The sequence below is a fragment of the Spodoptera frugiperda genome, chromosome 22 (assembly GCF_023101765.2).
Source record: "Spodoptera frugiperda isolate SF20-4 chromosome 22, AGI-APGP_CSIRO_Sfru_2.0, whole genome shotgun sequence".
Taxonomy (NCBI): Eukaryota; Metazoa; Arthropoda; class Insecta; order Lepidoptera; family Noctuidae; genus Spodoptera; species Spodoptera frugiperda.
The window spans coordinates 4,672,293-4,693,605 of NC_064233.1; the positions used below are offsets into that span (position 1 = coordinate 4,672,293).

General features: G+C 38.7%; 1 protein-coding gene across 2 annotated transcripts in view; it reads right to left on the reverse strand.

Moving 5' to 3' along the window:
• LOC118279751 (serine proteinase stubble) overlaps positions 1–21,313 on the reverse strand; it is a 59,991-nt gene that overhangs the window by 32,842 nt on the left and 5,836 nt on the right. For both annotated transcript variants that reach the window (XM_050702311.1, XM_035599495.2), the window contains exon 2: positions 11,021–11,307. In XM_050702311.1, coding sequence (XP_050558268.1) covers positions 11,021–11,240 — 220 coding nt within the window. In that variant the 5' untranslated portion in view covers positions 11,241–11,307. The remainder of the gene's footprint in view (positions 1–11,020; positions 11,308–21,313) is intronic.

A 21,313-nucleotide genomic window follows, 5' to 3' on the forward strand; every position in this document is an offset into this window, starting at 1 on the left:
AGTTTTCCTATTTAACTAACTAGTTAGAGCGTGGTTTACAAGTGTCGGCCAATTACCGGCAGCTGTCAGCACTGACCACTGAGCTTTATAACGGGCAACGGGTTAACCACCGACTTTGAGCCGCGGACGGGTTAATTCCAAAAACAAGTTTATTGATATTGTTACAATGCATGCTATGGACAGAAGTTCAAGTTTGTTTTGTCATTGAAATATGCTATATTTCATTTCGTTAAAATTTTATACTACTTAGCTACTGGCCACACGGGTTTATTCGCATGTTCAAAATAATAAAAAAATAAAGGCGAAATTTTGTTACCAATCTTAATCCAAAATCTTTTGATTGATTTACGTTTTTGACAGAAACTCCATACAACTAATGTCAAAAATCAATCTTAATTCACAGATTTTGGATTGAAGTCGTTTATATTATTAACTAGCTTCTGCCAGCGACTTCGCTTGAGTTCCCGTGGGATAAAAAGTATCCTATCACCGAAGTCAGGTCATACTCTGTCTGTATAGCAAATTTAATCAAAATCCGTTCAGTAGTTTCAGCGTGATTAACGTACAAACAACCATAAAAAAAAATCTACATTCCCCACAATTCTCAATCCTACATTACAAACTCTTTACTGTTACTAAAAATACACACAAACACAAGTATAAAGCCTCTCTGAGGTCCATTTACAACAAATACCTATTACCCTATAAAATGTGACTTGGTAATCTACGACAGAGCCCTCTATCTACAATTCTACAGAACAATTTAACACTGTAAACAAGTACGTGAGCGTTTTCTGTAATGGATATTTTAATTCGATTGAATTAAGTAGGTGGTACACAGGGTTACACATCAGGCTATGCATAACCATTATAATTTGACCGTCGAATGTGTGTGAAAGATTATATAAAAGGAGACCTTGATAAATTGGTTTTATATGTGTAACTTGATCTGCAACCGTGTACTAAGTATCTATCTAGCAGTTTGTTTGCAATGGTACCGAAGGAAAAGGCTTAAATAATTGAGTTTAGTGATAGATATTGTAGCTTTAAAAACTCCAAGTAGCCCAAAGGGCGGTAGAGAGGAATTCGTAGGTGTTACACTAAAGGTAAGCGTCCACAGGCCCGCATCTTACGCATCGCACGCAACGGATTTTAGTTTGTCTTGTATAGAAACTCAAACAACTGCGTCCACTGATCCGCATCGTATGGACGCAGTCAATCAGTTTGATGCAATCCGTCCGATGTGTGCGATGCGTACGATGCGGACCTGTGAACGCTTACCACAAGAAACCGTAAAAGCAACCAATGGCTAAGACAGCAGAGCAAAGTCAAAGCTCTCACACAGCATATTGTGAAATTTAACTGGGCGTGGGCTTGTCACGTTGCATGCAAACAGGGCTCGTGATGCAAAGCCGTGATAGAGTGGAGACCGTGGGGCGAAAGGCAAGGAAGACCCCAGATGCATCGGTATGATGATATCAAACGAACAGCTGGCACGAAATGGATAGCGATTGCTCAAGACTAAAAGAGATAGAAACTGAAGGAGGACCCCTTCTTTTTGTTTTTTGAGGGGGGAAATCATCCAATCGCTTCTCTGGCCTTGGGTCAAGCGAGAGGAAGTGTCAGACTCTTACTGACTAAAAACTATGCCGTTTCTTCTCCTTCCTGCTCTTCGAGCCGAAGCCCCGGTATCCGCTAGGCGGTCTGCAGCTCCGGGAGGCTTACACCCTAGCGGTGGAAGAAGACTAAAGCAGATTGTAGCTTTGTCATCATTATTATTAAACAGACCCAAACCATAATTATTCATTACTAGCGTCTATCCGCGGCTTTGCCCACGTGGGATAAAAAGTATGCTATCACCCAAGTTAGCTTATGCCTTGTCTGTATACCAAATTTCATTAATATCCATTTAGTAGTTTCAGCGTGATTAACGGACAAACATCCAAATAATACTTTCACATTTATGATATTAATGTAATTTTTATTATAACTCTCGTGAAACATAATAAATATCTTGAGAGATAGTGACACAACAGTCAAGCAATGCTGTTCATGAGCAGTAATATGAGCCCCCAGAATTGATTGAAACTAGTCGAGTTACCTCGCCATTTTTAATAAGACGTATAACATAATTAGTCGGTAACATTTTTTTAAAGATTCTTTTTTCATTTTTTCTATGGTACTTTTGTAATACACATCATTTTTAATGGGTTATTTTTTATTTTTTAAAAACGTTGCCCCACATTAGTTTTTTCTCCTCTGTCGTGGGTGCGTTTACAAACATACAATTTCACATACACATGACACCCAGACCCGAAACAACAATTTGTGGATCACACAAAGAGTTGCTCCGTGCGGGAATCGAACCCGCTACACGTTGCACGGCAGCCAGTTGCCCAGCCACCGCGCCAACCGTGCAGGCATAATTTTTCTGTGGTACTTTTGCAAATCACTTGTATTGTGGCAGTCATCTATATGAAATCACGTCACAAAAGTCCCGTTCCGAAACCAGTTGAGTTCGCACTGCTGACACAGTAATTATTGATAGGTTAATTATATTACAAGTTAATGTAGACGAAATACGACCTTAATCCTTTCATTTTAAAGTTTATTTAAGTTTAAAAACAGGCGTACTGTTTTGGTTTATGAAAGGTCAGAGATACATATACTTTTTTAGCTGCAATACCTACTATGTTATTAATAATATGTATATTATAAAGACCTATAGTTAGAAAGAACAATATGCAACGTGCAACGTCACGCCTTTTATCCCCGAAGGGGTACGCAGAGGTGCAAATTACGACACATACTAGCACTATACAGTGTACACCCACATTTCACCATTTGTGTTATAAGTCCCATGTAATAGGGGGTGACCCTATTGCCATATACTGGGCACAATTCCACCGTGCTACTACTGAGAAATTTTCGAAAAACTGAAAAAAAAACAGTATATAATACTTTGCTTGGCCCGAAAATCGAACCCGAGACCTCTTGTTGAGATAAGGCAGTCATAAAACAATATTAAAGCTTTTCTTTCCATTTTCCCTTATCAGAAAATATTGCATGGTCGTCCGCAGCTCCAAGTCCGTTGATATTAAAATAGGTAACTCAAGATACCAACACTAAACTTTTTTGTGGAAAATCATCCAATGCCTTTTCTCGCCAGGGCAAGGCGAGACCACCACAGATGGGGCCCAGTAGGGCTGATGCTTGATCCGGAGCTGCAGACTACCTAGCGGGTTTACCGGGGCTCCGGCTCGACAAGCAGGAGTAGGAACGGGGTGGTTTTTAGTCAGTAACTGACACTCCCTCTCGTCTCGCCCAAGGCGGGAGAAGTCATTGGATGACTTTATATGACAAAAAAAGGGCAAGGCGAGAGGGAGTGTCAGACTCTTACTGACTAAAAACCACCCCGTTCCTACTCCTGCTTGTCGAGCCGGAGCCCCGGTAAACCCGCTAGACCAACACTAAACTAACAGGGCAATCGATGCTTGCCTTGCCAACTTCAAGTTACATAGGAAGCCATTAATTCCACCAGGATGTTGTTACCGGTTATAAAACTAAATTATATTACCGCATTATAACTGATAATGCAGTAATTAATTATTTAAACACAATATTCAGGGGCAAATGCCTAAACAATAATGTTTGCGAAACGGATTCATTCGAACATTCTGCTATCTTTTTATTAATCTAGCATTCAGTGATATTATTGTAAAAAAAATACAGCCTGATTTTTTTATTACCAGCAATTTTTTTCTGCGAATTAGGTATCATTCAAACATTCCATTTTTAAATAAAAAAAAAAAAACTAAAAAATATAACCGACTTCACTGAAGAAAATCTGTTAAAAAGAACACTAAAATGGTTAAAATAACTTTGATTTCGGAGGTCGGTGTTAAATAAGAACCAAACAATGAGAAACACCGACTTGCGAAATCAAAGTTATTTTTGAATGATACCTAAATACCTAACTCTCAGAAAATATATGGCTGATGAAAAAAGAAATCATACTGTATATTATTGTTGTTTTTTAATGTTTCTTCCTGAATTCCTGATTACAGACAGTAGTTCTTCATTTCATGGTTTCATATGGCGCGGTGACTGGGCAACCGACTGCCATGCAACGTGTAGCGAGTTCGATTGCAGCACGGAACAACTCTTTGTATGATCCATAAATTGTTGTTTCGAGTCTGGGTGTCATGTGTTTGTGAACTTTTATGTTTGTAAACGCCTCCACGACACAGAAAGAAATCTTAAAGCGGGGCAAAGTTTTTTTTTTATATACATATATGAGTTCACTTAAGCTCCCTTAAAGTATATGGAGCTGGAAAAATACGGTACGTGTATCACCACTATTTGTACTCTTCACGCAGGTGTCATTTGACAGCGGCAGCAACAGCTAGGAGTGAGGCATATTTATCGTAACCGATAAAAGTAACAGATATCTACAAATAACTAACAACAACTGTTACTGCCAACATATTTTATCTGTTAATTTAATAACAGACCCTCAAATCCTGTTACCACGGCTATTACTATTATTCATTGTAACAGTCCTTACACAAACCGACTGTTAGTTGTTACCAATACCATAGGTTACTACGTACGGCTGTTACTTTGTTGTACATGCGTATTCAATCTCTCTCTTTTCCTCATTAATGAATGACCTTTGCGAAAAGAGACACACCTATTATTTATTTCGGAACATGTTTACTTCTCACTCTTACTAAAGCGATTAAACGACGCTAAAAAGAGAAGCACCTAGTATTTATTAGTCCTAAAATATAGTCGGTGGTCTTGCAAGAACAAATAGTAAGGAAAAGGTGACTTCTATATTCAGTTGCATTACCTGTCAAGTGTTATAAGGCCTGACCAGTGACCATTTTAAAAAATACGTATAATTTATTTTATTTTCTCTGCAATTTCAGTTAAAACTGAAATTGCCATAGAGAAAATTTTGTTGTTTCAAAATAATTACAATTTATATATTTTTTTTTTATTTGAAAATTTTGTTTTTTCAAAATAATTGCAATTTAATATAGAATTGATAACTTAAAAAAAGTTAAGTGCTTGATATTTGTAGTAGTAACTGGACGACATAAATAAAAATGCTCTTTTATATCTATTTTCTATACGATTTTCGGTTTTAAAGAGTACTAGATAAAGAAGACGTTTTATCGTCCGTACAATAATAACAGGCTGTTATTTAGTAACAGATATTTGGTTCTGTTATTTTTATGTAACAGTAACAGTTATAACAGATATAGTGTTTAACCTGTTACAACCCATCTCTAGCAACAGCATTCTCTAGACAGCCTGAACCTTATTTACATCGATCTCCAACCCGTCTGACAAACGTGGAGATTCTGGCAAACCCATTTATGTAAAAGAGATTCATCTAGTAATGGACTGACCAAGCAAACACCTGGGTTTTTCCTTACAGCATCAGTTCTGATAAAAAGAAAGTGGTGCCTGCATGAGTCATCTGTGACGACTGACGAGACATGTCCTTATTAGTGCTACACTTGAGCACATATATGTAAAGGTGCGTTTATATACAACGCATTATTTTTGCGCCCTTTTTTATGGAATAGGGGGCAAGCGAGCACTCGCGACACGCAACACCAGAGGAATCACAGGATTTTTTAACGGTAGTGCGACAATCACAAGACGTTGTATGATTGTTTAAACTCAGTAACAAGTATCATATCCAAATCTATTGAAATCATTAAAAACGTGAACTCTAGAACCTTGTAGTATCTGGCAATAATTTTTAACGTAAATGGTCAAAAGTGGATGTTATTGTAATTTTCATTGAACGTATGCACCTCTGCCTACCCATTTGAATGGAGTTAAAAGCTCTGACGACGATATAACATAATTTAAGTAGATACTATTTTGGGGAAGATATTTTAAACGCCAGGTATATACATGCATATCTTTCGTGGATTATAAATGTAAACAAACCCATAGCAAAAAGTAGTCTTAAAATAAAAATCCATCAATATGAACCGATCTTAACGCCCGAAAACGATGCCAACTGGAGAAATATAATAAATAAATATCTGAGTCACAAACGCACAGGTCGTCGACCTACTTTCAATATATAATTATATTGTCAACAAGCAAATACCTATAGCTAAACGTTTACTTTCATAAATTAATATTTTGTTATGAAATTTTAGACTATTTTTTGACAAAACCAGTTTAAGTTTGTTTGTATGTAACTGGATATTATAATACTAACAAAAGTCTTAGGGAGCCGCTAGATATAGCTCGCTGCCCGATCAGAACCGGACACGTTAAAGAGCTATCAGACCACCACAGGTTGGGCCTAGCAGGGCTGATGATCCGGAGCTATGGACTACCTAGCGGGTTATAGCTCCGGCTCGAAAAGCAGGAGTAGGAACGGGGTGGTTTTTAGTCAGTGAGAGTCTGACACTCCCTCTCGCATCGCCCAAGGTGGGAGAAGACATTGGATGATTTTCGGCCTCAAAAAGAAAAGGGAGCCGCTAGATGCTAGTCGCCTATCAGTCAATAGGGCAGAGTTCTGCAGTCGAAATCTTGGAGGCTCATACTTGAGGAAATAAATACTTCTTTTCTTTCTTAGTCCTTTTGGGGTAAGTAGAAACTATGGAATGCCACCTAGTACTGCAATTCTCAGATCAGTACATAAGTCTTGTACATGCAATAAGCAAACTGGCCACGAGTTAATATGATACATATGTACGTGTATTTATGGGTTATGTATGTACCTATAAACTCACTTAACGACAAAACTTAAATCAAACTTAATTACTCAAGCACCAAGTTTTAATCGATTCACGAATCGAGTCGGCATTCCTAATCGATTCGAATTCCGATTATTCGGAAAGCGAGGCTCGTGAGCGGTACTGCGACCTAGTTGGTCCTTGGCGATGGCCAGGAAGTGAAAGTGTGGCCGCGACCTAATGGAGATAGCCATCATTGTGACTAAGCCTTTAAAACGTAAACACATCAACGCATCATACTTAGTTCCTCGAAGATAGAAGTCATTATCAACGACTAATGGATTGGCAGTCCATTTTTATACCCCGACAGTGTTAAGAAAGCACACGGCCTACCTGATGATAAGTCGGAGCTGCGGACTACCTAGCGGGTTTACCGGGGCTCCGGCTCGAAAAGCAGGAGTAGGAACGGGGTGGTTTTTAGTCAGTAAGAGTTTGACACTTCCTCTCGCCTCGCCCAAGGCGGGAGAAGTCATGGGATGATTTTCCCCCTCAAAAAAAAACCTGATGATAAATGTTTACCGTGACCTATGAAAGCTTGCAACACTTGGGGCATGCGCTTTGCCGATCCTTAAGAAAACCTATTTACTGCCTTCTCTACCACATATTGTAGTGTACTGTGAAAACCTCGGCAGATTGGAAGTAGAAATCATTAAAAGACGTTACAGGTCCTCGCTGGAGTATGGACCTACCATTCATAAGATTCGAGATCACAGCTTAAAAGATTAATCAAAGACTCTTCACGCTTTTCCACTAGAGATGTGCTATGGTACGTTGCTGTGAATACGTTAGGCTTCCACCAATCTTAGCTTAACACTGGTGAAAACGGACTCTATAAACCATAGCTTATATGAGTTAAATAAAAAAATGCGTGCTATGGATGCGTCGTGCTATCGATACATCGCATACTTGAGCTGCGCATTTTCCTCGCACATCTTACTCGCACAACTTTGTATCAGTGGAAACAGTCACATATGTAGTTTCACAGCTTAGCTATTACTTAGTAGTATCTTATGATATTACACTTTAGGGAACAGAGAGTAAAGTCCCCTAAGAACGGATCCCCAGTCCTTAGCAATTGTTTTCGATACAAAATCGTTACTAAGGAATAGTTTAAGTAATCATTAAATGTCTCTGAATGCGGCAGTTGTAGAAAGAGTGGAAGTAGTCATAAATACATACAACTCCACCGCCATTCCGCGCCTTAGAATTAGTTCAGTAAAAGTTACAACTTTGAACCTTATTTGGTGTACACTTAATGACCAGATTGTCCTGGTTACAAATGATTTAATTAATATTCTGAAAGGCCAAGGACGAATTAATGAGGGTACCTGCCTTTTACACTCACGCTATGCATTGGGTATGAGCAGAATCGTTCGCAGTAACTATATTTTACTAGGCGCTTCACTACTCATGCCCTGTTGGCAGGGACTGCATATCGGTATAAAATATTTAAATAGTACTAGTAAAATTTCACTACTCTTATTTGTATACCGGCTTTTGAAGCATAATTTTGGTATCAGATATTTTTGATTAGAAATATATGAGTAACTACTCAAATGTAAATACTGAACTAATTTCTGTTAAGATGTTTTCAGTACAACAATTATTTTAACCGATATTTATTTCTGTACCGAAATACGAGGCGGCGCGCGACAGATGGACTGTAGTGCACGAAGGAATAAGGGCGGGGACGGGAGGACAGATGAGCTAAAGATTTGAGAATAACCGATAATTCATAAGAATATAATATAGATAAATAACCGCTACCCTAATCATCTGTTATATATGTACCAATATTATACGATACAAGAATAATTAAGATACACGAATCATTTCTGTTTGAATATCTGTACTGTTATTTTTGAATAACAGATTTTTTAAGGTATGACGTCATACAAAATTGTACAGAAATTTATACCGTTATGCAGTCCCTGCCTGTTGGTCGTAGCGTGATGTTAGATACCTTATAACCTTCTCTGATAAAGGCATACGGCCGTACTCAGCGTCATGTAATGGTTACTTATCCCAGTCCTTAGCAATGGTCATCGGAACAAAATCGTTACTAAGGAATAGTTTAAGTAATCATTACATGTCTCTGAGTGCAACAGTAAGACAAAAATAATGTTTTTTCATATGAACTAGTAGTTCTGAAGATAAGCGCGTCCAACCAAACAAACTGTACAAATGTATAGATTAAAGGAAACTTAAGATGTAAAATAATAATAAATTAAAACATCACGATTTTGACACAATTCCAAACAACGGAACCTCACTATCGGAATTTAAATATAAAATTTTATCCGAATCGCTACAGCCGTTTCCGAGATGCGTAAAAATAAATTGTTTAAAATATGTAAATTATGTAAAGATTTTGAATACGTATTAGTTTTATTTTTTCTTTTAAGTTATCAAAACAATACAATGCCGTATTATAATTTCACATCACATGCCATCATCAACCTATTAGCTCACTGCCGGGCAATGGCCTCTTCTCACACGGAGAAGGAATAAGCATTAATCGGGTATTAGTATTATTATTTATTTTAGACTGTGAGTTGCTCTTACGACGCCCGTAAGAAGAACAGGATTAATAACAATAATATCCATGCTTTGGTACGAATGGGCCGGCTTGACCGGAGTGATATCACGGCCTCACAGAAAACCGACGTGAAACAACGCTTGCGTTTGCGTTGTGTGAGTGAGGTTACCGGAGGCCCAATTCCCCCCTTCCCAATCTTCCCAATCGCCGATTCCCGAACAACAACCTTTAAATTCCTAACCCCCTAAAAAGCCGGCAACGCACTTGAGCTCTGGTGTTTCAAGTGTCCATGAACGGCGGCGATTGCTTACCATCAGGTGATACTCGATGACCAACGGGTTTCATAAAAAAAAAACATAGTTTTCACTTAGCACAACGAATGGTCGGTGCCACAACAAAAGCTAGGAAAGTAGATAAAAGTGTGAGTGTATATAATTGTATGCTGTATGTTCTTTAATGAGGTTCTCTGTTCGATTCGTTTTGGTAAAAGTGAAATATATATTTTTGTGTGAGGCGAGACGTGATCGCTTCAGGCTATAGTACTTGTTGAGAGGAACTTTTTGGAAAATAAATGTCTGTGCTAAGTTTCGTGATAAATTCGATGTTTCAACTAATTAACAAACGGTCTAGACAGATGACATGAACGAGATAGAAAAGTATGAGATTTTTTTAAATAAAAGAACACATTGCCCCACACTACGATTTCCTCCGGTGTCATGGGTGCGTTTATAAACACCCAGACCGAAAACAACAATTATATGGATCAAAAGACAAAAATAAATAGCTATTCCATGCGGGAATCGAACCCGCTACGCGTCAGCCACCGCATCAACCATGCAGTCAACTTAATAATGACATTCGATAATAAGTTATATTAAGTGCCATCAATCCCATCATATTTCCCTATAAGGAACATTGAGTTTGACTTTTCTTTACACTAGTTCATTCAATTAGCGTTTTAGTACCATTAGCCAAGGGGTACTAGATCAAATACTTTGACTGCACGGTTGGCGCGGTGGCTGGGCAACTGGCTGCCGTGCACCGGGTAACGGGTGCGATTCCCGCACGGAGCAACTCTTTGTGTGATCCACAAATTGTTGTTTCGGGTCTGGGTGTCATGTGCATGTGAACTTGTATATTTGTAAACGCACCCACGACACAGGAGAAAATCTTAATGCGGGGCAACGTTTTTTTAAAAAGAAAAGAAAAAAAACTGCACTAACGCCATCTAGCCAACGCAAAAACAGCGACCATCATTGAAAACACTCTACATATGAATAAAAACTATATCAATTAACTAAAAATCACGGTTTATTCACGTAAATTAATGGAGAAAAGCTCTACTATGTAGTTTTGAGTTTAGAGGGACTCTTTATCACGAGGCGACGTCGCGCAGCCTACTGTAGATTGTGTAATCCTTGATTTTTAATTAATTTATTGTCTCACTATAGTTATTATAATAAAAACTATGATTTTATTATAGCTTTCGTGAGATATACTAATTAATTATTACGTTATCGGCTTATTCACGTAACTGTTTGACGAGAAACCCGACTAGTTTTAAGCCATGCTAGAGGTTCATATTCATGAGCAGCATTCCGCGATACACGACGCCGCGCTGTTAGCTGCTGGCAGTAGCAGTTACAACAACGTGAGTAAGCCGATAACAGAATAATTAATAAAATCTATATGAAAAGTATCTCACCTTGTGAATAATCCATGTTGAGTATCACTGGGCCGGCCCTTACGGGGTTAAAACCGAAAAACACTTGAAATAATAACAATGCAAATGTGAAATTTATACATAACACTCGGAAAACGTTTAGGTATCGTAACAAACACTTTTGCGTTAACTCGTCACTCTCATTCGGTATATTTTGCACTCTCATGTCCCTCGACGGCCAAGCACTTATTGGAGGACCCATTTTGACTGTCTTTGTGTCTGTCGCTATGACTGTTGCATGTTTTGTGTCAAAAACGCGGGTGTGGGGCCTGGAACAAAGAGAAAATGTGGTTAATTTTTAATATCCGGAGCTGCGGACTACCTAGCGGGTTTACCGGGGCTCCGGCTCGAAAAGCAGGAGTAGGAACGGGGTGGCTTTTAGTAAGTAAGAGTCTGACACTCCCTCTCGCCTCGCACAAGGCGGGAGAAGTCATTGGATGATTTTCCCCCTAAAAAAAAAAAAAGGTAAAGTGACTCCATGGTTGGCGTGCTAGCGGGCTCGATTCCTGCAAGGGCCAACTCTTTGTGTGATCCACAAATTGTTGTTTCGGGTCTGGGTGTCATGTGCATGTGAACTTGTATGTTTGTAAACACACTCACGATACAGGAGAAAATACTAGTGTGGGGCAATATAAAATTGCTGACATTTTCCTCTTTACTTTTCAATAGTTATTTTATAACCATGAGGCTATTTTTGAGCTAGTTATTTAAAAGATTGAAGTGTAAGAATATTATCTTGTAAGCAATTTGCAAAAATACTTAAATATCATTTAAAATGCTACTTAAACTATCTACTAACTAACTTTCCCAATTCAAAATATGAAAACTATTATATTAAAACAATTTTACTACCGTATATAGAATAGAATCAGGTGTTACTTTGCGGAAATCCATGCTACACTAACAATACAATAGATTTTTAGTTTTCATTCCGCTTATACATGTATTTCTAGCACGCAGTGTCCTTGAAAATTGATATACAACCTTCAACAAACATCTAATAGAACCTTAATAACAGTTTATTCTAAACTAGCAACTTCCGCGCGGTATCACCCGCTCTGCTTGGCTCCTATCGGCCATAGCGTGATGTTTTATAGCCTATAGCCTTCCTCGATAAATGTACTACCCAACACAAAAAATATTATTCAAAATGGAACATTAGTTCCGGAGATTAGCGCGTTCAAACAAACAAACTCTTCAGCTTTATAATATTAGTATTAGTATAGTATAGTATTAGTATAGATACAAATCCTATTAGTGATGATAAAACCTGCCAACTAGTGGCTACCTTCACAAACACCCATATCACAAACCCGTAGGCCAGGAAACGGCTCGAGTACAGTTATCGACAAGACATCAACTCCTGCGCACCGAGCTGCGCTGGCGCCGGACGCGGCCAGTCGCGACTGGAAGCAAGTTCGATGCGCTAACGCATTTTGTTATACATGCAATGTTACTAGGAAGAGATAGGTCGTTTATTATAATCGAAGAGTTTTGAGAATGTTGTTTCTTAAAGAACCTGATGTTTTTAATGTTGCGGGTGTCCATTGATGGCGTCGATCGCTTACTATCAGGTGACAAGTCTTCTCGTTTGCCGCCTATTCCATAAAAAGGGCCTCCGGTAACCTCACTCACAGAACGCAAGCGTTGTTTCACGTCGGTTTTCTGTGAGGCCGTGGTATCACTCCGGTCGAGCCGGCCCATTCGGGGCGAAACACTATCATCAATATATGTACATATAATCTTCAATAAACAATAATCCCTGACATCTAGCCTCTTGACTTAAATTATATACCTTCTTCTGTAGAGCTTATACAACAAATCTATCCCTACTCTACTACCTATCCCATAGTAGGGGAGGATCAGGCATGAGTTTATATATGTTGTATTTGTATGTATTTTGTTGTATGCTGAGAATGAGAATTATTCACATATGGTGAAATAGAAACGAAACAAACTACCGCACTCAGAGACATTTATACTTAAACTATTCCTTAGTAACGATTTTGTATCGAAAACAATATTGCTAAGGAGTGGGTTAAGTAACCATTAAATGACTCTGAGTACGGCGATTAGTGCCAATAAATATTCCACCCAATTAACTTCTAATAACAACAAATATCAATAAACATAAACACGTATTCAATCTAAACACTGAACCTACGACCTCTCATCTAATATTCCTACTGACTACTAAACCCAACCCGCTTTATAAGACCTTAATAAAACCAGTTACGATTAACCCTAGATAAATTGCAGTATATCTAGGAAATAATCTAGTACTTAGACTAGACCTGGGCTAGGCTAGACCGCTAGGAAAATAGCCTACCGTTATAGCCACATTGCCATACCGCCGGTGTCAATTAGCCACATATTGTCGGCTACAGTCATAAAATTACTACATTTTTTGTTTGTGATAGTAATAGGGTAGGTGACTTTTATTTTAATGGCCGTCTTGTAGATTATTTTAGAATATTAGACACGTATTTTTTGAAATACATACTTTCGGCGATATATCGATTTGTAATATCACGCGACGTCACTTCTAGGTACGTTTTATACGTAGAAATAACGTATGTGCTCCCATTCCTAAACTTACCTGACGCGTTTTATCAAAGTATCTAAGTGACAAAATAAAAAAATACGTGTCTAATATGTTTTTATTACCTAACTGATGGACTAAATAGATTTTATTTTTTATACCTCACCATCCCTATTATTATAGTATGTAGAGTAGTTATTTAGCGTGAGGTCACGAGATATGATTTTTGTTGTTAAATGACATAGTTTTAGCATTTTAGGGTGCTTTTCAAGTACAGATGTGCTATGCTACGTTGCTGTGCATGCGTTTGGCTTCCACTAATCATATTCATTGGTACACATAGCTTGGCACTTGCAAAGCTATGTTGTAATATGGAAAGATGTGTGTTATAGATGGCTTCCCTACTATCGATACATCGCATACTCGAGCTAAGCAAAAGAGCAGATCAGTCAATACATGGTAAGCAGTCGAAATCACGCACCACTCATGGATACCCGCATCACCAGAGGAGTTACAAGTGGCGTGGGCGGCTTTTTGAAGAAGTACGCTAATACGAGTATCCCTCTATTTTGGAACTGTTGATCAGATAAACAGAGCTGCGGACTACCGTGAGTTTATCTGGGCTCCGGTTCAAAGAGCAAGAGTAGGAACGGAGTGGTTTTTAGTCAGTAAGAGTCTGACACTCCCTCTCACCTTGCCCAAATGCGGGAGAAATCAATGGATGTTTTCCCCCCTTGAAAAAAAATATATCCCACTATTTCACTGTAAAATTACATTATATTTTTACGAACCACTTCATACACTATTTTTCTAAAACACATATATATCTTTATCATATACATAGTAAATGAAAGAGACAGCGATACTAAACAGTAACTTGGAATAACTTAGAAGTATCCGTTTAATGTAAGTTAGGATTAATGGTGTATCGTTAAGCATTACATAAGCAAGGTCCAAGTTATTAAGTGATCTAAGCAATGTGATGGACTTTGATGTATTGTTGTTATTTAGTAATGGTTATGTCATTTTGTGAGTGACTCGTTGGTCGATTGATAGCTGGTGTAACACTAATTAAAGTCTTAGGTTCGATTATTTATAATTCAAAATATTTACACCAATGTCTGTAAAGGTTATTTCGATTTCATTGAAGTCTTGGGTTCGATTTATGAGTCAGGCAAAGTGTGGCGTTTCGATTTTGAAGTTACGTCGGTGTTTTGATTTAATGCGTGTTTGATGTTTCTGGAAAATATACATGACTGGTACAAAGTTCGCCCGATAATTGTCTACTACTTCTTATCCTTCTAAAAACATAAAAACATATTTTCGATAAGTTACGATATCGCCTCAAGACAAACTCATATTTCGTAGTCGGACTTGCCTCCTAGACCACCAACACAGTCAACAGTAAACATATTTATATAATTATAAAGCAATTTGTATATAATTGTAGCAATTACATTAGTTTCTTTGACTTGTAATAACGGTCGATTTGTTCGACAATTTGTTACGTACAAAAGACATCAACGCGCTGTCATTTTATTTAACTGGGATAAATCTATTAATTTTGTTGTTTCATTCTTATACATATACAGTTTTAATGAAATGTATTGCTGGATACATAGCTGATTAAATTGCACCCTGCACCCACAATTGATAGTAGGAAGCCATCCATAGCACACATCTACAGCACGCTTAATAACATATCTACACCTCTTTACTAATAATATCATTGGGCAGGGTAGATTTATTTTGCCACTGCATAATAAATTTCTCGGTAGTAGCACGGAGTCTGGAATTATGTCCAGGATATGGCAGTAGGTTCACCCCCTATTACATGGGACTTATAATAAAAATGATGAAAAGTGAGTGTACATTGTGTAGCGGTATTACGTGACGTAATGTGCACCTCTGCCTACCCCTTCGGGGATAAAAGGCGTGAAGTTGGGTGTTCTTTTCCAACCTAACATTGTGCGATGTAGCCTCTAAACATAGTGTAAATTAATTTACAGCCTCTAGAGAGTATCAATATAGAGTGGTTTTCAATGTCAAACTGTATTTTTATTTCTTCTTTATGGCAACCGAGTCTCCAATACAAAGTTGTCGACTATACTGCCAGTGTATGTAACTGTCAGACAATGGTGAAAGTAGTTCCGAGACGGCTCCATGTTCTGACATGTCTAACTGTCACTGTTATGTACTTTAATTACCTTTTAAAGTTAACATAACCTGACCTGTCTTTGAATGGATATTGGTGTTACATTGCTCTCACATAGTTGAACCAACGACACAATGTAACCTATGGAGTTTCTTGTTCGTTCTTCTTCATAGGAGTCTACACTTTGGAACGAGCAAATAGCTTCACTAGAGGACTGACCGATAGACAGATATTTTATTTTAATATTGTAATATTTGCTTTGACATTCAAAAGTGACTTTGTCATTTTTAACAGCCAGTCTCAAGTCAGTCCTTAGTATAAATTTGCTTTACGTTGAACGAAAACGAAATGAGTGAACGTTCGGCGCTCTGATTGGTTGGTTCATAAGCGCCGGCCAATCAGAGCGCCGAACGCGCTCTTCTACTCAAAGTAAAGCAAACTTGTACTAACGGTACTGCACATTTGCTTACTAGAAACTTTATTATAAGACTTCAAATTAGCTCCATATAACATGAGAATCAAATACTATACGAAACAATGTAATCAAAAATTGTATTGTGAACCAAAATTCTTGGAGATTCTTACTTGTTCTTCTCCATAGGAATCTAAACTTTGGAACGAGCAAATAGCTTCACTAGAGGACTGACCGACAGACAGACGTTATTAATATTATTATATATGCTTTGACGTTCAAAATAGAGAATGCAAATCCGCCGTGTTTTGAAAATCCGAATTGTATTAAGAACCTAATTGAAAAAGAGTAACCTATGGAGTTTCTTGCTAGTTCTTCTCCATAGGAATCTACACTTTGGAACGAGCAATTAGCTTCACTAGAGGACTGACCGACAGACAGACATTTTTTTTTAATATTGTAATATTTGCTTTGACGTTCAAAAGTACCTTCCTGGTCTATTTGAAATAAATAATTTTGACTTTGACTTTGTAATTTTTAACAGCCAATCTCAAGTCTATCAGTACCCTTAGTACAAGCTTGCTCACGTTGAAAGAAACCGAAACGACGGTTGGTTCATTCGCCGGCCAATCAGAGCGCCGGACGCGCATTTGTCAAGGAAGGCTATAAGCTATGTAACATCACGCTATGATCAATAGGAGCCGAGCAGAGCTGGTGATACCGCGCGGAAGTAGCTAGTGTTCGTATAAATTGTAGTGAAGGTTTAACCTTTCGTTTGCCGGTGTATAAGACAACAACACGCCTCACCTAAGGCGAGATTGACGCCATTGCGATAGATTTTCCCCCATCGAAGGGTTAAGGCACCAGATTCGATTCAAGTGTCAGTAGTTAAGCATAAAGTTCGCCTGATACAATCAATAGAACAACTAACATAATACATAAACCTTATTAGGTCTAGGTTCTACTACCAAATAACATTTGTCCACACTTTCAGGAAATAAATTGATGATTGTTATTAGCGCGGTGGTAGGGCAACCAACTGCTACGCAACGTGTAGCGGGTTCGATTCCCGCACGGAGCAACTGTTTGTGTGATCCACAAATTGTTGTTTCGGATCTGAGTGGCATGTGTATATAAACTTGCATGTTTGAAATCCTAGTGTGGGGATCGATTAAAAAAAAATCAACAAAAATTCCATAGCAAAATATTCGCACATAAAAGACCAGAGAGACATACCTACCAATGCTCTATAGTAGTCTATAGTCTATGGCAAACCAAAGACTAAAGACGTAAAGTCTCGACTCGGTAACTTTCACACGCATACTAAACCAACCAACGAACTAACGGTGCATTATACCACTGACATACATACCACACACACGCTAATATCACCCTTATGTCTTTACTAACAAGAGCTATAAAAACCGCATAATTAAATTTGTTAGGCAAACTTACTTTTGACGGTCGAACGTTGGCATTATCACCTTTATTGCTAAGTAAATAAGGGTGTTTAGGACTGTTTAGTTAAGTTGGTGGTGCACATGGCATAGTTTTAAGTTACGTTTTGGGTGATTAGGTTATATTAGACATTTATAGGATAAATTATGATTTATCTGGTTGTGTGTCTAATAAAATTAAAGTGACATACATATAGACACGTCTTTTTAAATTAAATAGTATTTATTATAACTGCATTGCACGGTTGACGCGGTGGCTGGGCAAACGGCTGCCATATAACGTGTAGCTGGTTCGATTCCCGCGGATGTAATCCACATAGGCGTAGCCAGGTTTTAGTATCGGGAGGGGTTCAAGAAAGTAAAACGAACAAAACTTCCTTCATGAGTTTCCTTCATTCATGAGAATATATGTTAATATAACCAGTTACTAGCTACTTAAATTTTATCTTAACTTTTCGGGGTGGGTTTAAAACCTCCAAACCCCCCCCCCCTGGCTACGCCTATTGTGATCCACAAATTGTTGTTTCGGGTCTGGGTGTTATATGTATGTGAATTTGTATGTTCAAAAACGTGGTGCAGCCTGGTGCTTATCAGACGTACTTATGATATAAAGAAACATCGCTTGCGTTGTGTGAGTGAGGTTACCGGAGGCCCAATTACACCTCTTCCAAATCCCCGATTCCCCAACAACCCTTAAAATCCTAACCCCCAAAAGGCCAGCAACGCTTGTAAGTTGTAACGCCTCTGGTGTTTCGGATGTCCATGGGCGACGACGATTGCTTATCATCAGGTGATCCGTCTCGTTTACCAGCTTATACCATAACATGACTCCTATAACTAAAGAACTTGAAAACTTTGATACCATTTTTTAATCTGAACTGAGAATCGAACTTTTATACTCGACAGATGTAGAAAGTGGTTACAATAGTAACATCATATTTGGTAACGCATAGCCTTTTGCAGTACCATGTCCCATCAGATCAAGTGCTCAAAAAGAGAAAGTTTGCAATAGCCTTTCACTCTTGGCTTTTCAAAAAAGGACATTTATTTGAAAACGACATTCCGATGCTTAACATGCCTTCACTCTCAGTGTCGACAACATCATCATGCAACGTCACGCCTTTTTATCCCCGAAGGGGTAGGCAGAGGTGCACATTACGGCACGTAATGCCGCTATACAATGTACACACACTTTTCACCATATGTGTTATAAGTCCCATGTAATAGGGGGTGAGCCTATTGACATAATACATTTAGCATAGTTCCATACTCCGTGCTACTACAGAAAAAATACGAAATCCGGAAAATGCCGAGTAATACTTTGCCCGACACGGGAATCGAACCCGAGACCCCTTGTCCGGCAGTCGCACTTGCGACCACTCGACCAACGAGGCAGTCGACAACATCGTTTGAATTATATTTACAGTATGGACCGCCTTTATGTAAGATTTCATCATCATCATCAACAGCCTATAAGTGGCCACTGCTGACTAAAGCCTCTTCTCACACGGAGAAGGTTTGAGCATTAATCACTACGGTTGCCCAATGCGGGTTCGCAATACGGACATTAAAATAATAATTAGATTTGTTTTTTAAGGGGAGAATATCATCCTATCACTTCTCCCGCCTTGGGCGAGGCGAGTGGGAGTATCAGACTCTTACTGACTAAAAACCACCCTGTTCCTACTCCTGCTTTTCGAGCCGGAGCCCCAGTAAACCCGTTAGGTAGTCCGCAGCTCCGGAAGTCATCTACCTTATTGTACTGCAAATCATTAATCACTTTGCAACAAATTATTTATTTACACACACACAACGTCACGCCTTTTATCCTCGAAGGTGTAGGCAGAGGTGCAAATCACGGCACCTTATGCCGCTATACACACACTTTTCACCATTTGTGGCATAAGTCCCATGTAATAGAGGTTGAGTCTATTGCCATATACGGGGACATTTCCAGGCTTCGTGCTACTACCAAGAATATTTTCGATAATCCGAAAAAAGCCCAGTAATACTTTGCCCGACCCGGGAATCGAACCCGAGACCCCTTGTTCGGCAGCACTTGCGACCACTTGACCAACGAGGCAGTCAAATTATTTATTTATCAAAATAATAAAACAAGTCCTAGTCTCATCTGAGTCCTAGATAGTTTCTGTCTGCTGTCTGTAACCGGTATTTAGTATTTATCTAGTACTAGTCTAACGAACTAGTCTAGACTAACAACGTCCGTTAGTACAATCATATTTATTAGGTAGCTCTATCGGGAAGTACGATGAGTGCAGGAGTTTTATAATATGTTATGGAGATAACTAATTTATATCTTACTAGTAATATAACCGAATTCTCTAGTTTTGCCCATTTTTTAATGGTAACAAGCAGACGAATCTCCTGATGGTGAGCAATCGCCGCCGCCCATGAACACCCGAAAAGCCAGAGGCGTTACAAGTGTGTTGCTGGCTTTTTTGGTTATAAATTTAAAGATTGTTGGGGAATCGGGGATTGGGAAAATTGGGAAGGGGGGTGATTGGGCCTCCGGTAAACGCATTCACACAACGCAACGAGGTGTCACAGGTGCGTTACCGGCCTTTTGAAAAGGAATACGCTCTCTTCTTAATGTTTGACGGTCGTATCAGTTCGGTAATACCGCGGATGAAAGCTTACTATATGTACAGTACTACCAACTCTATTAAACGAATTAATAGCGTGATTTTGCGGTACTTAAAACAATTTAACAACGATAATATTTACATATTAAATTCTTAATTCACATACATAAATAATCTTCCATTCAAGATTGAATCTTAAAACTAAAAACTCCGTAACGAGATGTTTAACTTAGGTCATTGACCGACTTATTGACATAGGATTAATGATCAAGATTTGGTTTCCCATTATAATGTAATGTCAATGTTTTCATTCATTATTTTGTACAAGTTCAGCACTTGACATCATTGTTGAGAGCTTGTGCAAATCCACTTCTGGGTTTTGGTCCGTCTCGACATAAAAAAGGTATGCTAAGGTTTCCATGCATGGTAATTTTGTTGTAAGTGTGAGAGAGCCATGCTTCGGCACGAATGGGCCGGCTCGACCGGAGTGATACCACGGCCACATAGAAAACCGACGTGAAACAACGCTTTCGTTGTGTTTGGTTGTGTAAGTGAGGTTACAAGAGGCCCAGTTACCCCCAATCTTCCCAATCTCCGATTCCCCAACAACCCTTAAATTCCTAACCAGATCTATAAGGCCGGCAACGCACTTGTAACATCTCTAGTGCTTTCGGGAGTCCATAGACGGTGGCAATTGCTTACAATCAGGTGATGCGTCACATGTATGCTCGTTTACCGGTTATCATAGTAAAAAGTCAGGTGGGAGATCAGTTTTAAGGGTTTGAGTTTGTCAGAGAGCGCCTGGTCTCTGTCAATTATTGTGTAGTCATTTACGATTGCAATTAAAAACTAATTCATCCAAAGTCTCTGGATCTACTACTCTATTTTTGACAACGTAGCAGCACATCTCTGGTGGAAAAGCACCCTTATTCGGATATTGGCCGTAAGTTGTCTTTGTGGCCCACAATATAATCACGAGACCACGTGTTCAACACTCGCTCTGAATTCCACTTAACCAACAACGTTCATTAAAAACTATGAGTAAGATGACTAACCGCGAAAAACTGTTACAAAACATTTTGAAAGCACAAAAAATACACCCACAC